Below are 15,273 nucleotides of genomic sequence, written 5' to 3' on the forward strand. Positions count from 1 at the left end.
GTCATCAGATTACAATCGATAGTAGTAAGACTTCGCATTAGATAAAAGCAACAAATCTTGTTCACAATGAGATCTATTATAAGACCGAAAAAAGAGCATTAAGAAATCATGTCTGCAGGGTTCCGCAAAGGAGATCAGATCTTGTGGCAAGCTAAGTGGGAAGGGGACGTCTGTCATTACTGCATCTACCAAGTCCCAACCTTCATCAATCGATTTCAATGTGCCAGCTTTCTCCCTCGATTGATTGTACATTGTTTCCCGTACCAACAAATTTCACACTAACTGTTACTTAAAAAAATATGAAATGACCACAAAAAAGGAAAAAGAAAAAGGAGAGGTTGTGCTCTCCACCCTGCGAGGATCCCTCCGCTGACCTCCTTTCGTCATGTGGAAGACCACAGAATTTTACGAGGAATACTCGAAAGGTTGTGGGGGCTGAGGCTCCTCATCTACTGCCATTGCTGAAGAACCTGATCCCTGCTGGCTTGCGGTGGTTGTTCCAGTATTGCCGGTGTTTGCAGCCAATGTCGAAGGTGTGTCTGTCAGAGCAAGTACCTCGGCTTCGGCTGGCTGTAGATCTTTCAGGAGGACAAAACCAGATGGTGCTAGCTTCACAGGAGCATACCGGCTTCCTTCCAAAAATTTTATGAACTTCTCTTGGGCAGGAACAACCCTTGCTGGATTTGTTAAAATTTCAAAAGATGGTTCAGGTTCTGCCTTTTTATCAGAAGCACCGTCCACCTGAAAAGGAGAAAATGGTATATTTAGTAAGACACTTCACAACTTAGGCAGAGGGTCACTAATTCCAGCATTCCATGGATAAGCTTTATATCAGACTAAAAACTTGCAATTAGGTTCCTGTATGCACAGCTAAAAGGATAGAGGATACATGAGAATTGAAAACCTTGCATGCAGGAAATATACCATCAGATGATCTATCAACATACCCCACAGAAAGGTGCACATGCAGCTTTTTATATGTGCGCCAACTTTACAGATGATTCAGGTTGTCAGATAGTGTTGGAAAAGGATCAGACAAGATATCACCATTCTCAGGACTTACACAAAACCAACTTTCAGAATTTTCAACATGATCCCAAAATATGATATGCATGAGTATTACTGCTTTTAAAACTACTCATATAAGACATCCTGTCAAAAGGAAGTTATGCCATAGTAAGCAAGAATGCAGGAAAAACGCAACTAACCTGCATTGCGTCAGAATCTTTTTCAGAAGATTTAGGACCCTTTCCTGAGCTTGAACCACTTGAAGCTTCTTCACTAGATGACTTTTCTAAAGAAGCTTTATGTTCAGCATCTTTTTTTGCTCTGGATTTTGATTTTGCAGTCATTGATAGAACAGCAGTTGGAAGCTTGACAGCTGAAGTAGTAGTTGGGGGTGTCGTTGGACGAGGATACTCAAATAGGGATGGCTTGGCATGTGATAGGAACTCAAATCTTGGCACTTTCAAGTCATTATTTAGTCCAATGAAAGCGGTAGGAGAAAAGGAGAGGCTGATGAAGTATAGAAGTGGATACCAGTACCAGAACTGGCTGAAAACTGCAAGCCCAACAACAGCAGTAAGTTTATCATGCTTTGTTTTTGAGAGTAGCTTGATTGTTACATTTCTTCCACCAGCATCAAGGATTCCAGAAGCCAATATAGCACCCATCTTACTCATTGTATCTTCATGCTTATCCAGAATTATTTTCTCCAATTGTCTCCTAAATAAATTTCAAAAGCACATAAATTAGATATGAGATTGCATAGATGCATATCACAATTCAACAAAGCATACCTGAAAGTTCCCACACGCGAGTCATAGGATTCATTAGTCTGCATCATAACCATAGCCATTGCTATAAGGGCTCCCTGACGGACAAAGTCAACAACATCTGAGGTAAGAGGCTCCAGCAAAGATATGGCATCACTCAACCCAGTACCCGCACAGGAGATGCCAACTGCAAGAGCAGCACCATATCGAACATGCGGATTGTATGACTCAGAGAGAAGGGAAACAATTCTTGGAGTCTGCAAGTTGTGAAAACGTAAGACTAAAACAGAAAGAAAAATCATTAACAGTTCACCAGTTATGACAGGACGGTAGAAAGATAAGTTTCTGCTACTGAATCGTTTACTTCTAATTTGCACTTGTTGTTTAGGGACAAAAAATCTTAATTACATACGTACAGATTAAATAGGAAATGGCTAAATGACTATAAGAAATCTAATTATCTCATTTGAAGGATACTATGCAGAATATATTTATTCAAACAAATGAAGAAAATGCATAAACGGAAACCTGCAATTCGACCATCTCTTCTCACACATACAACTATCAAATCTGAGGATCACATTCTTATAATTTTTAAAACAATAGTAGCATGTATCAGAAACATAATCTGACTAGTGTTTAAACTTAGGATACATCCCCTGCAAACATCTAAAAGAAAAATCTGAAATTCAAAAATCTTTGGTTTGTCAAATGTTCAAATCTTAGAGATGCTTATTAAAACAGTAGCACTAAAAGCATAAATTGGCTGGTGTTAGAGCTTAAGAAAATAATATTTAATTTTATAAAACAAGGCTTCAACTGTATCACTCTAAACAACTTAGGTACTAGTCACAACTCAAATATAATATCAGCACAACTGACCTGCTCAGGTTCCGAGTACAAGACAAAACCAAGAGCCAGAACAGCAGTCCTTCGTACATCATCACTGACATCAGATACAGCAAAATGCAGCAACTGGTGGATGGCTTTATTATTTGCTGTTCCTCTGTAGGCTAAGGCTAATGCATACATACCACCATAACGAAGTATAGGATCTTGATCTCTAGTCATCTGTTCAATCAAAGTATCAGCCTCTTCTTCTCTTCCATAAACAGTCAATGCAATTCCCAACGATAAGCCCCTGGAGAAAGGTAAAAAATCCAGATAAGCACTGAGGATGTTTATCAGATACCATGCTTATACAATAAACTGCATTAGCCACAAAAATGTCAGTGTACATTGCTCAGACACCATTTTCCTCTTATAATAGGCGATAACTAAGAATCAAAAATGAACTTTTGCAGCATAGACAGTTGGGAAGATGTCCAGTACCCAATATTCGATTACAATTTTAATAGGACGATGTATATACAATGTTCAATTACCTAATGATCTTTTCATGCTGCGTATCATGAGCATAGGCAAGCATCTCACTTGCCTTCTCACTAGAAGTCCCAACCATAAGTAAGCCCATGCTGATACCAGCTGCCTCACCAGCCACAGCACTGTCAGTGTAAAGAACATTTTTAACATCCTCGTATATCTCCTCATCTGCTGTTCCTAGAGCTGCAAGTCCTAGGCCCAGGCATGCTCCATGTTGGATGACCTGCATAGCAAAATTTGAAATACCAGAATGAGCTTCAGAGTGCTGGTATTGAGAAGGTTTGAAATTAAGATGGAGAGTGACAAGGAGCACCTCAGCAGTAGTGTTACGAAGGCTTTCGCGCAGGAATTGTTTGATGCCCTCACCATGGTTGGCATGAATCAATCCTAGTGCATAAAGAGCACCACCTTCTGAGTATGGACTCCCACCACCCACAGCACCACTCTGAGGTAGGTATGGTGCCATTAGAGACCTGCCTTGCTGAAGGTGGCCTCTGTGAATGACACCTAACCCAGCAGTCGCACTGAATTTAGCCCAGTTTGTTGCTCTACTCAACCATTCCTGATGAGTAACAATGAAGTAGTTAAATAAAAAACTACAAGTACCGTATCAACGACAAGCACACGGAAAGGAATTAGTATATAATAATACCAGGTTTTCCCTGAGAAAGGTATCCACAGTTGTTCCAGCATGCATTACTGCATTGGCACATATAGTTGCACTGTGGCAGACACTGTTTCTCATTTCCACAGACTGCTTTATAGTTTTCAGAATCAAAAGATCCGACCTGTTAAGTTCATTGCAATATCAGTACATGGTAGTTATTACTTCCAGATGTTAAGAAATCATGCCAATGGAAGACAGTATGTAATTCACCTATTATGGCTATAAAGAAATTGTAAAGTCAGCTGAATAGAAGTCTCTCCTGAGAGTATTCCTTTAATTTTTGCAAGCTTTTCAGCATAGGCAACTTCATTAGGATCTAGGTTATGAGCATTCCCATTCGCAGTTTGAGAACTCTCTGTCATATGAGCATCCTCAGCTGCAACTGAGTTGTCAGCACCTGCACTACCATTTTCCGAACTAGGCAAAGTAGATGCTGGTTCAGGGTTTGCCTGAGTAGGAGCTTGGGGACTAGGATTTGGGAGATGATTCCGCACATTGAGGAGAAAGGCCTGATTTTCATTTTCTACGAGATCAAAAGCAATCTGAAATGCCAGGAGAGCATCATCCTGAAAAAATACGGAAAACCACAATGAAATTAGTTTTATAATCTAGAGTATGGAACACCAAAAGACAAATTAAGTACCGTGCTCCCAGAGAGCAGCTTCTCCAAAATGCTTGCAACAGATTCAGGTTCATTTAGAAGCATGAGACATTGACATATGCTCAAGTAATCAGGAAAGGGCAATCTTTGAAATATCTTGACAAGAAGACGAAGAACCTGTAACCACAAAAGCAGAACTGGACTATTCATCTACCCATTTTTGCATCACCAGAAAGAAGGAAGGCAGCTAAAAGAATAGGAGTTTAATAGATCAAAGCACAATACAATTGTTGAAATCATGTTTATCAATCAAGTAGGGATTCCATAATATACATCGCTAACAGTAAAACACTTACTACATAATGAAGGGTACTAATAAGATATATAACATAGGTTAGTTCAAAGGAAAACCACTTCATATAACAAGCATATTTCACGGGCATATTTAATCAAAACTAGCGTGATCAAAGCACATATAATCTCAAACCACATAAGTATATCCACAGTGTACCTTGTCTTTGATAAATGTCTGATATTCTGAATACATTAGAAGTGACAAATATTGATAAGCAAAAAAGGTATCGAACTTCACAATTCAGAATGTGATATTTAAAAATGATATTTCTAGGATATGGATACAAGATATAAAAATGCTTCGAAAATAGATAATCAAATATGTCAATGTCTTCCAAATGAATCTCTTTGGAATATTTCAATGTATTGAAAGATGACCACGAGTGGCGGGCGGTCACCCCACCGCCTAGTGCCTAGGCAGAAGATGGGCGTCAAGACAGTTTAGCATTTTTTTTATATATAAAATTAATTATTTAACTACATATTGATATAGCATATAAATCTTTTAATGATAATTTACAGCCATAACAACTAAAAATCACAAATTAATAATATGTTATACATATATATATATATATATGAAACATGACAATTTTTCTCACCATTCCTCCTCTCTAAATTGGGAACCCGCAATGCTTTGAAAAGAAAAGTTGTGGGTTTTCAAAGCAGAGAGAACATGAGAAATGGATTCCCAAAGCAAAAGGAGACTCCTCTCTGCATTGGAAACCCACAATGTTTTGAAAAGAGAAGAGGTGAGTTCCCAAAGTAGAGAGAGAAAAGGAGAAATAGGTTCCCAGGGCAGAAAGAGAGAGAAGAAGACAAGGACAACAAGGAGGAGGAATGGCGGCCTACCTGCCATTAGCAGGCTGCCTAAGTGCATGGCAGGGCAGTTGGCTCGCCACCCTGCCAAGGCATCCATGGCGGCCGCCTTTGAAAACAGTGGAATATTTCGAGCATCCTTCCATGGCGATGCAGAAGGCACATAAAGTGACTAGGCCATTATATAGTAGCTTCCCTTCTAAGTAGCAAGGTTTAGAATTATTTGAGTAAATCAAAACCAGCACAAATACAAATAAAGGGGAGATTTATTGATTAATTAAAACTATGTGGTGATGCCATGTCAATTTCAACCCATCTAATCAAGTGTTGATCCAGCATGATCGTTAAAATGTATTGAACTTCATAATTTAGAATGTAAGATTTAGATATGGATACGAGATATAAAATATATAAATAATGCTTAGAGAATAAATATTCAAATATGTCAATGTCTTCCAACTGAACCTCTTTGGTTATAACATTTCGAGCATCCTTCTCTAGCAATATGGAAGGCAGGTAAAGTAACTAATCCAATACACAGCAGCTCCCTTTCTTAGTAGCAAGTTTTAGAATTATTTCAGTAAAATAAAAAATAGTACAAATATCAATCAAGGGGGGAAATCAAAACTAGCATCCAAACACCAAATTCCATAAGATCAATGGATCCAAAACTAGTGTTGTAATCTCAAAGGTCATGTTAGAGGAGTGAGATAAGGTAATAGAGAATATAAAAACATCATTTGAAACAGACAAAATATTCTGCTTTATATTGCATTCTATTAGATGCTTGTTAAGATAAACTTAACTCAGGGTGTTGCTCAGTAATTTATGGCAAATAGGAGGTTTTGCTTATAAATAATAAAATGAGAGGGCTTTATATGAAAAGAGAGATTAATATTTATAATATAGTCAGTGTTATTTGTAATTTCCCAAAAATATATAAGTACATTGTATTCACTATTTCAATAAGCACCACAATGCATCCCATAATCCAAATTACTAAAACAATTATGAAATGTTCTCAATATTCAGTGTAGTTAAATGAGCTTTGCCAGTTAACAGTTTAACATATAACTACATAAATAGAATAAAGATAGGACTGACAATAATCTTTCTTAGGCCTGCCTCTTTCTCCCCTCTTCCCCCTCGCTTTCTCCACAACCATTTTGTTGTTGATAGGGTCAGCCATGCCAATTCTTGGCATGGCACATTCTACATGCACATAAATTACTGACAAGGGTCATGCCAGTAACAAGAAAATTCTTTTTACAACTTACTAACATCAACATACTCTTTGAAGTCAGATGTTATCTACCGTAGGAGTTAACGACTGATATTGACATTCAACTTATGAGTGAGAGATGGAAAGGTACATCCATAAATTATGTGCAAAAGCCAGCATATCAATGCTATGAGCATAACATGCTAACAATAGATCAAAATATAGCTTGAAAATCATTTGATATACGAACTCTAAAAAGAAAACCCAGTGACTAAAATGTGGCTTTTGCTAATATTATCACCTATGCATGAGGAAGTTCTAGTACCACTATGTGCTCACCTCACAGCGATATTCTCTATGATTAACAAATGAATGGGAGAGATTGATGCAATATGAAAGAGCTCCAGGAAGATTATCACTACGAGTAATAGCTTCCTCTAGCTTATCCAGTCTCCTACATTCGACAGCCATTCCCATCGCTTGTTGATACTTCCCATCCAAAATACACCTGCACCAACAATAAGCAGACCATAAGACTTCATACAACAAAAGCAACTAACCAACTACAAGAAACAGAGAACAGTGACCTACTTGTCCAGCATCCTTTCAACAATTGCTTCCAATCTAGGGTCCACCTTCTCTTCTTCATCACTGGATTTTAAAGGCTTTGACTTGAGACTAGCATACTCATCGAGTGCCTTCGCTGAAGAAAGAAGGAAATTGCATCAGAGCCACAAACCACCGGAAAACAGGAACTCATTATTAATAGCAATTTCAGTTGGGATCTCTACCCAGAAGTGTGTGAGCGTAGTCAGAATCCTCAGATACATCAAACAGAGGTCCAGCACCAAGCGCATAGGATAAGGAATCATTAAGTTCTCCGAGGTAGTAAAAGACCTATCCAGAAAAACTCTATCAAGATTCAACAAACCAAATCTTGACGAAGGACACGCATTAGAAAGAGGATAAAAAAGATTACTACCTTAGACACAACCAAAGCAGCAAGATGCCTCTGATCGAACTCCTCGTCTTCATACAAACTCTCACTGCATCCACACGAGCCCAAATCGTTAGAGAATGAATTTTAACCAAGTTCTTGAAAGAAAACCAACAAAAATCCACATAAAGATCCATTCTTTCGCTAATTCCGAGAAAGGCCGACCAAATCAAGAAGCCACAAAGATCAAATTCCGCAGTACGACACCCAAATCACAAAGCTACCTAGGGTTTTGGCAAGACAGATCCGGATCAAGCAATCAAGATTAGGTCTAGGGTTAGGGTTAAACGGACTCACATGGTTGGTACGCTAGTGGAGATTTCGGGCCAGAAGAGGTGGACGAGTGAGTTGAGCTTGACGAGGGCGTGGAGTTTGAGCGCTGGGTGCGGCTCTTGCAGCATCGCCAAGAGGCCGCTTGCGGAGCTTACGACCGCCATCTCCTCCTACTTCTCCTTCCGGTCCTAGGGTTTCCAAGAGAGAGAGAGAGAGAGAGAGAGAGAGAAGAGACCTTTACTTGGAGGACGAGCAAACCTAAGAAAGAGAAGAAGGTGGGGAGGGGGTGGTGATCTTAATCGCGAAATGAGAGATATCGTACCGAACCGGACCGATTTGGTTTACTTCTTGGTCTTCCGGTCGATACAGCTCCCCCCACCTCTTTCTCACGTGTCCTTGCACGTGCTGAAGTATAGCATCATTTTAAGTAGCTAGAGCTATACATACTGAGTTTTGGCGCTGCCAAAAGAGACACGTGTATTAACTCATAATGCTACGAGCTAGACTGTTAATATTGCATACCTTTTGGACTCTTTTTGGTTTGTAAGACTGAAGAACATTCAGTTGTTTCAATCTATATATAATATATAAATACATTTATCTAGTTTATAATTAGTCTAGGAGGCTTCGATATATATATATATATATATATATATATAATAGATAAGTTTACACATTTTCCATTTTTTCGATTTTAATAGTTAAAAAAAAAAATTTAAATGGACGGCATGAAATATAGGTCAAAATAAATAATCTTATAACCTACTTCTCCCTCTCATCACTAGTTTTATTTAGTTATTCTTCATGATACCTTATTTTTCAAAATGGAATCCACTACTAGAGTAGTGGACTCATGAAATAAGAAGCTCATACCAGCCAGGGCGATATTACATACACTGGTCATTTAGCTTGACTTTTATCTTAAAGAATTCATTAGCTTAAAGCAGTTGCAGAAAAAAAGAATTCCTTGTTCACCGGAATCAAATTGTACATGATGAATTCGTCCATGGCCTTGAAAACAAAAACAAAAAAAATCCTTGTTCATAGTACCGCACCGTAACCAAGAATCCAAAGTATAGAGAAGACTATATGAATTCACATTAAAGAAAACGTCTTTCTAAATATCACTGCCTTGCCTGGGTTATCACATAAGAGGAGTCTACATCATAAGTTCCAGTACTGAAATAACAATGCAGAAACAAAATATTCCATTCAGAAGAAGGATCCTGTTGATCATGTGCTCATTGGCTCAGGGCTGCTTGAAGAGAGTATGTCAAGAAGTGAGTTATGTGCCTCTAGCTCTTCATGCCACAGCGGCAAAGAATCACCAGTGTAGAAGTTTCTTGTAACACCCTCAGAATTAATCTGCATGATCACAAATGCAATGACTCAACAAAAGAAATTTTAATTCTTGATTCACTCGGAATGCATCGATTGTGTGAATTTTGACTAGAAGAGAGATTACAGCATATAACTCTGGAAGCATGGATTAACTGAGTATGTCATGGGAGAAAGATACGATATGAGTATGTGACATCACCTTATGGAACATATAGAAAATATTTTAAAATTCACAATAAGAAACCAGATACTAATGCATTTTCTAAATTTACAAACCAACTGGCACATCATTAGATTGTGACACAACAGGGAAAAATATAATATACAAAATGATTTTTCTGTAAAGTTTGATATTACCAACAAATTTCTCTGAGCTAGGAGAATCAAAAGCATAACGAAGCATAAAATGCTGATTTTTTGATATTGAGTCCAGACAATGTTATAGAATCATCTATAGGAGAAGTCTCACTGGAAAGTTCTCACAGAAAATATGCAGATGACATGAACATATGCAAGTACAGAAAAACTTACAATAACAGTACGAACAACACCTCCACTAGCACCATCACGGGCAATGGCAAGAGAGATTGCCTTCACCACTAATTTCTGCATACGACCAATTCAAAAGCTAAAGTCAGAAAATCCTAGAGGCAAAAGTCATATCATGTAAAAGTTTCATCACCTTAAAGCCAAAACTACAAAAGGAACATATTGTATAAGTCCCTTCAATTTAAATATTCAATCAAACTTAAGCATGTAAAATATTTCAAGCTGTCAACTGTAAGTTTCCCCTTCTAATTGTCAATAGGTTACATCTTTTCACATGGGTACAAAGGATGATCTGGTATTTTTGTTTATATTTTCAACTTTTCTTGTACTCCAACTGATTCAAAGGGGACATATTGAAACTGTTTTATAAAAATGAAAACTATTAGGGACTGGATACTTATAAAATTGGATATATAGTTATCAGAGGAATGCTGTCGAGTTAAGATTGAATTTCTAATAAAAAAATCTGGGCAGTTTGGTCTGAGGAGTGCTGCTCTCCACCTCCTAAATATGGAGGGAAGAAATATGTCACCACCCTATCTACTAGTTTCATCCAATTGTTTATGAGAATCTTCATTCAAATGTACATTCATAAGTCATAACATGTACACCCTTTATGAAGTTTATGTAAAGAGCATTTTGAATGTACCTTCTGGATAGCCACATATAAGATAAGTATTGTTGAACTAAATGCCCATAAAAAATTAAGATACTCAAGCATCAATTTATACCAATTATAACATCACAAAACATAAAAGATATAACCCTGCCCTTTGGAAAGTGGTTATTACTTATTACATCAAAGAAACTTCATACAGAGCTATGTTATGTACCTCAGCTTCATCTTTGCTCATTCCTTCCTTCCATGCTTGATCAAAGAAACCATACAAGTAGCTGGAACCGGATCCTGTTAATAGCAGCATTTCACAATTGTCAGTCTTGACATAGTCATTATGGTTAGTTCACAATAAAACTACATTCACAAATGAAAATGTTCCTAGAAAAATAAAAGATATTTGTTTTATAAAAAAAATTAAGAAAAGGTTGAGAATCAAAAAGGATGCCATATATTTTTGACAGCCTAGAATACCGTGACAACTAATTATCAGGATATCAGATTACAGATAAAGGGGAAGTTCTGCATTTCTCAGTCACTCTAAAGACACCATATGTTTTATCAGCCATCATAGATGTTAGTGATGACAAAGGAAGTGTTACAAGAAAGTTTATAAAAAGATGAAATCTATTTACCTCCAATTGCAAAAGATTGTCTCAGAATTGTTCCACCAAGGGGCACTGAGAATATTTGGCCACCTTCATATTTATCCCAGCCACCAACAATCATGCCAGCTTGCAGCATGTTCTGAAAAGATCATGTAACCAATAACATGTACTATTAACCACAAAAGGGGAGTAACAATAATAAAGAAAACACAAGGTTACCAGAAGAACAGAATAGCTGATCTATCAAAGCATTTCATTTGCCCAAACTACATAAGTGCTACTAGGCACTTTCTAGCAAACAGGACCTAGTACACTAGGCTGACATCTAAGCACCACATATCCCCAGGGCAGCCACTTAAGCAGATAGACACAATTCCCCGGATGAAAATTTGAATTTAGCAAAACTAAATTAATATTACTTTCACTTGAATATTTTCCAAGTTTTTTTTTTTTTTTGAACCTGTTTAAATTTAATTCACTGCTAGAGGCTGTAAGCAGTGTGCTTAGACGCCTACATATGCTAAGGTGGTCAGGAAGCCCATCCACCTAAGGACCTACCGGCACTTAGATTACATAAAAATAGCAAACATGCATCATTGGAAATTGACAAATTGAAATTCATAGATGAAGCTATTACACTAAAAAGCAGAGTCAACAAGTTGGAAAGAAAGGCTTCATAAACTACCTTGTTCTGGTAAGCTAACAACCTGACTAAGTTAGCAGCAACTTTGACAGTCGCAGGTTGCCCGAGTTGAATTCTGCAAGAAAGGAACAATAGAAGGCATAGTATCAGATTTTATTATTATAGGTTTATAATTATTGCAAATAAAGCCAATCTAATTTAACTCACAAAATAGTGTACATTTATTTATATATTTCCAGTGCAGAAAAGGGGCATATAGTTATATGAAAAGTTTCACTCTGGCAACTCTCAATCTTCTAATGACATGCTATCACCATTCTCTTCCTATGATGCCATCCATTTTTTCAACTTATTACTCAAGATAGTGTGCATACCTTAAGATGATAACCAATGTACTAGTTTAGAAAGAGAAAGAGCTTCTATTGAGTTCAACCAATACACATCAAATATATGCTTATCAAGAATTGCATACCAATCACACTGAGCTCCACTACCACCAAGAGCTATACCTACCAAGAGTCTAATTCTGTCATCAAGCTTCTATAGACGATTATCAAATTTGCGTCACCATATGCTTTCTACATGAATAAGGATATGAACTGTTGTTCCAACTCAATAAAGCATTAAAAGAGAAATGGTCTTAAGAATGTCTTTCTGCTAGAAGTATAATGGAGATATACAAAAGTCAGAAATCAAAAACAGTGATTGATTTTGCAAAAAGTGCATACATTTCAGCTCTCTCAAGCATCTTCACAGACCATATTGATCAAAAACTTCAAAGGTAGATAAAAACCAGAAAGTTTTGCCATCATTTGTCATCAAGGGCTTCCGGATATCTATCAAAGCTTAAATCTTTAATAAACTTGAGAGAAATGAAATAGCCAATGTATGTCATGAAGATACAAAAATATTCAACATTTAAAGAGACTAGCTAACAGCAAGCCATCTCTAACACTTCTACAGGAACAAAAAAAAAATAGTTATTGGACACGAAATCCCAATATTTGGCATGTCAACAACATAACCTTCGTGAAAGACTAAATGACAAGACAATTATATGTTTCAGAGATAATAATTATTTTAGCTCAGACATCTAAATACAAACTGGGACATAATCATTCGTTATTTGACTATAATTTATGTAACATGTGAGTGACAATGCTCTATCAAGGAAAAGAATACAATCAAGCAAAATGAAAAGCAAGGGGACATAAAAGGTGCTTACGTGTGTTGATGGAGGAAGTAGCGAACATAATCAGAAATAACTTGGGTATCAGCAGCCTGTGATACAACTATAACTTGTTACAACAAGAAAACTACAGAACAGAAAAACCAAATGGTAATATGGAACCAGTGGAAGTAAATGAGAAATATAAAATGAGTATTGGCAATATATGCCTGCTAAAGCTATTCTTTTTTTTTTCATACAGTGTATGGTGGTCCTTTATGGGCCTCCAATACTCATAGAAGACCCACCTAAATTCCACCAATTGTTCTCTGTCCATATTTACAGCAAGCACACAACTGACATGGCCCACCAAGAATTAGGACATTATCATTATCTTTAGGCATCACCAGACGATTAATGATAGATGATTTAAACCCATTTAAGAGCCCCATAAGAGCCAAATCATTTGCAGCTGAATCAAATAAATCTTTCTGGCTAAATTTACATGATCTAACATAGTGACTCCTAAGGCACTTACATTCTCCTATAACTCAAAATTTTGAATATGAACAAAGAATTAAACACATGAGCAGGGGTTATGGCAATGCATGCTCTGAGAATAATAAAGGAGAAGTGCAACAATAATTTCGCAATCTCAAACAGTTACATTAATCTGTTGGTTGTTTAGTATATAGTGGTCCTTTATGGCTCTTCAAAACTCATAGAAGACCCACCTAAATTCCACTGATTAATCTATGTCCATATTTACAGCAAGCATACGACTGATGTAGCCCACCAAGAATTAGGACATTATCTTTTGACGTACAAAGAAAATTAAAGAACAATAATTTCTCTCAAATAATCAATCACTTGCTAAATTTCCGTGATCCCCATTAGTTGCTCCTAATTCTCTTAGGTTCCCCTAAATATAAACATTTCAAATATACAAAGTCATGTCTTGTGGCAAAGCATGCTCTTAATAATAGAACATATATAAGCCAACGAGCTATTAGGGTTACAAGAACATGCAGCACAATGTAATGAAAGGATGCTAGCACTTTGAGCTTTAAAGAACTCGTACAACCTTAAACTAGAAGAATTTTGTCTGATATTTATGAATCAGAATGCCGGTCAACTAGGAAACCAACCAGTGCATAAATTGCACCAGCTGACTGAGAATACTGAGTTGAGTGGGTTACTTAAGAAAAATAGCAGGAGTGTATCCGAAACAAATTAGGGATAGCAACTGTAAAGATTAAGTTACGTGAAAATAGATTAATGTGGATTGGACATGTTCAAAGGAGAACGTAATGCACCATCAAAAGAAAAAGAAATCAATCAGAAAGTACCTTAGGGGAGAGGAAATGATGAAAACCGATGCGAGAGTTAGTTAAACAAAAAAGTACACTATAGCACTCAAGAAAGTGACTCGTTCCCATTCTTATTCGACTATAATGAACTCAATCATTCCCAACTTATAAAAAATGAGCACCAAATTATAATTTTTCACCACAAGATCAAAGATAAAAGCATGGTTTTCTAACTGCTCAAAGTAATTACCGATCCAGAACGGCACACGTAGACATTATCCGTCACCATCGTGATCTTGTCCGACGCCCGATTCGCAACATACATTCCTGCACAAATACACCCGACCAGAAAAAGGCAAACAGATCACAACCCATACCAAAATCTATCTTACCGTTCCTTCGTATAAGACGTAGAGTTCAGAGAAAAAAGGAAGAGGAGCAGAGAGACCTGTGCTGGTTCTGGAATCGGCCCCGAGTACGACGCCGCCGTCATAGGTGACGCCGATGATGGTGGTGCCCATGGAGTGGGGGGAATTGAGATCGGGATCCGAAGCGAGTGATCCATGGGAGTTGGAGAGAGGAGAAGCCATGGGGAGGAGTGAGAGAGAAGCCCAAACCCTAGAGAAGCGAAACGAAGACAACGGATTTGGGAGAAGTGAGAGAAGCGCAAAGGCCTTGAACGAGATCCGACCCCTTCTGCAAGTAAAGGAGGGGATATGTGTGAGTAGCACGTGCGGGAGATGTGGACCGGGACCGACCTAGTCCGGTCCGGTTCGATTCGATCCGGCCCGGTTCGCTTGCGAAAAATTTATCATAAACACCCTACAAATTTCTTTTATTATTTTTCATACCCTACCGAATGGATATTTATTGTAGACCCTCCACTCCATTTTACACAAAATGCCTCAAAAATCTCTATATTAGTTTTGTTAACTAACAGTTATCTA

General features: G+C 37.5%; 2 protein-coding genes and 2 non-coding genes across 5 annotated transcripts; all 4 read right to left on the reverse strand.

Annotated features, from left to right (window-relative positions):
- Positions 1 to 7: 7 nt before the first annotated feature.
- On the reverse strand, positions 8 to 8,384 carry LOC140766509 (26S proteasome non-ATPase regulatory subunit 1 homolog A-like). Of its 2 annotated transcripts, XM_073105894.1 has the most exons (14): positions 8,116 to 8,382; positions 7,804 to 7,867; positions 7,613 to 7,718; positions 7,413 to 7,524; positions 7,161 to 7,329; positions 4,469 to 4,603; positions 4,036 to 4,391; positions 3,811 to 3,946; positions 3,472 to 3,720; positions 3,161 to 3,381; positions 2,658 to 2,916; positions 1,800 to 2,032; positions 1,209 to 1,725; positions 8 to 741 (listed from the first exon to the last, which is right to left on the reverse strand). In XM_073105894.1, the coding sequence occupies exons 1-14, from the start codon at positions 8,253 to 8,255 to the stop codon at positions 406 to 408; spliced, it is 3,033 nt and encodes a 1,010-aa protein (XP_072961995.1). In that variant the 5' UTR covers positions 8,256 to 8,382; the 3' UTR covers positions 8 to 405. The 2 variants fall into 2 exon arrangements, with proteins under 2 accessions (XP_072961995.1, XP_072961994.1); XM_073105893.1 differs by having other exon boundaries at positions 3,161 to 3,720; positions 8,116 to 8,384.
- A 783-nt stretch (positions 8,385 to 9,167) lies between these two features.
- On the reverse strand, positions 9,168 to 15,011 carry LOC140767840 (proteasome subunit beta type-6). Its single transcript, XM_073107911.1, has 8 exons — positions 14,775 to 15,011; positions 14,577 to 14,653; positions 13,074 to 13,129; positions 11,891 to 11,963; positions 11,233 to 11,344; positions 10,815 to 10,888; positions 9,964 to 10,038; positions 9,168 to 9,456 (listed from the first exon to the last, which is right to left on the reverse strand). Exons 1-8 carry the CDS (start codon positions 14,914 to 14,916, stop codon positions 9,325 to 9,327), a joined length of 741 nt encoding a protein of 246 aa, XP_072964012.1. The 5' UTR covers positions 14,917 to 15,011; the 3' UTR covers positions 9,168 to 9,324.
- LOC140767918 (small nucleolar RNA snoR103) lies at positions 13,276 to 13,379 on the reverse strand. Its single transcript, XR_012105644.1, has one exon. It is a non-coding gene; the product is annotated as a small nucleolar RNA snoR103 (small nucleolar RNA).
- LOC140767920 (small nucleolar RNA snoR103) lies at positions 13,702 to 13,807 on the reverse strand. The gene has a single exon (XR_012105645.1). It is a non-coding gene; the product is annotated as a small nucleolar RNA snoR103 (small nucleolar RNA).
- Positions 15,012 to 15,273: the final 262 nt, after the last annotated feature.

The sequence above is a fragment of the Typha angustifolia genome, chromosome 9 (assembly GCF_048772165.1).
Source record: "Typha angustifolia cultivar Huaian chromosome 9, ASM4877216v1, whole genome shotgun sequence".
Classification (NCBI taxonomy): Eukaryota; Viridiplantae; Streptophyta; class Magnoliopsida; order Poales; family Typhaceae; genus Typha; species Typha angustifolia.

Excerpts from the sequence above, each read along its gene's own strand:
- LOC140766509 (XM_073105893.1), bottom strand. The coding sequence starts at position 8,255 with ATGGCGGTCGTAAGCTCCGCAAGCGGCCTCTTGGCGATGCTGCAAGAG. Across the intron at positions 7,525-7,612 it reads CTACGCTCACACACTTCTGG|CGAAGGCACTCGATGAGTAT; the intron begins GTAGAGATCCCA and ends TTCTTTCTTCAG. Across the intron at positions 7,330-7,412 it reads GTTGAAAGGATGCTGGACAA|GTGTATTTTGGATGGGAAGT; the intron begins GTAGGTCACTGT and ends TTGTTGGTGCAG.
- LOC140767840 (XM_073107911.1), bottom strand. The coding sequence starts at position 14,916 with ATGGCTTCTCCTCTCTCCAACTCCCATGGATCACTCGCTTCGGATCCC. Across the intron at positions 13,130-14,576 it reads ACGTGTGCCGTTCTGGATCG|GCTGCTGATACCCAAGTTAT; the intron begins GTAATTACTTTG and ends GTTGTATCACAG. Across the intron at positions 9,457-9,963 it reads GTGTTGTTCGTACTGTTATT|ATTAATTCTGAGGGTGTTAC; the intron begins GTAAGTTTTTCT and ends GTGATCATGCAG.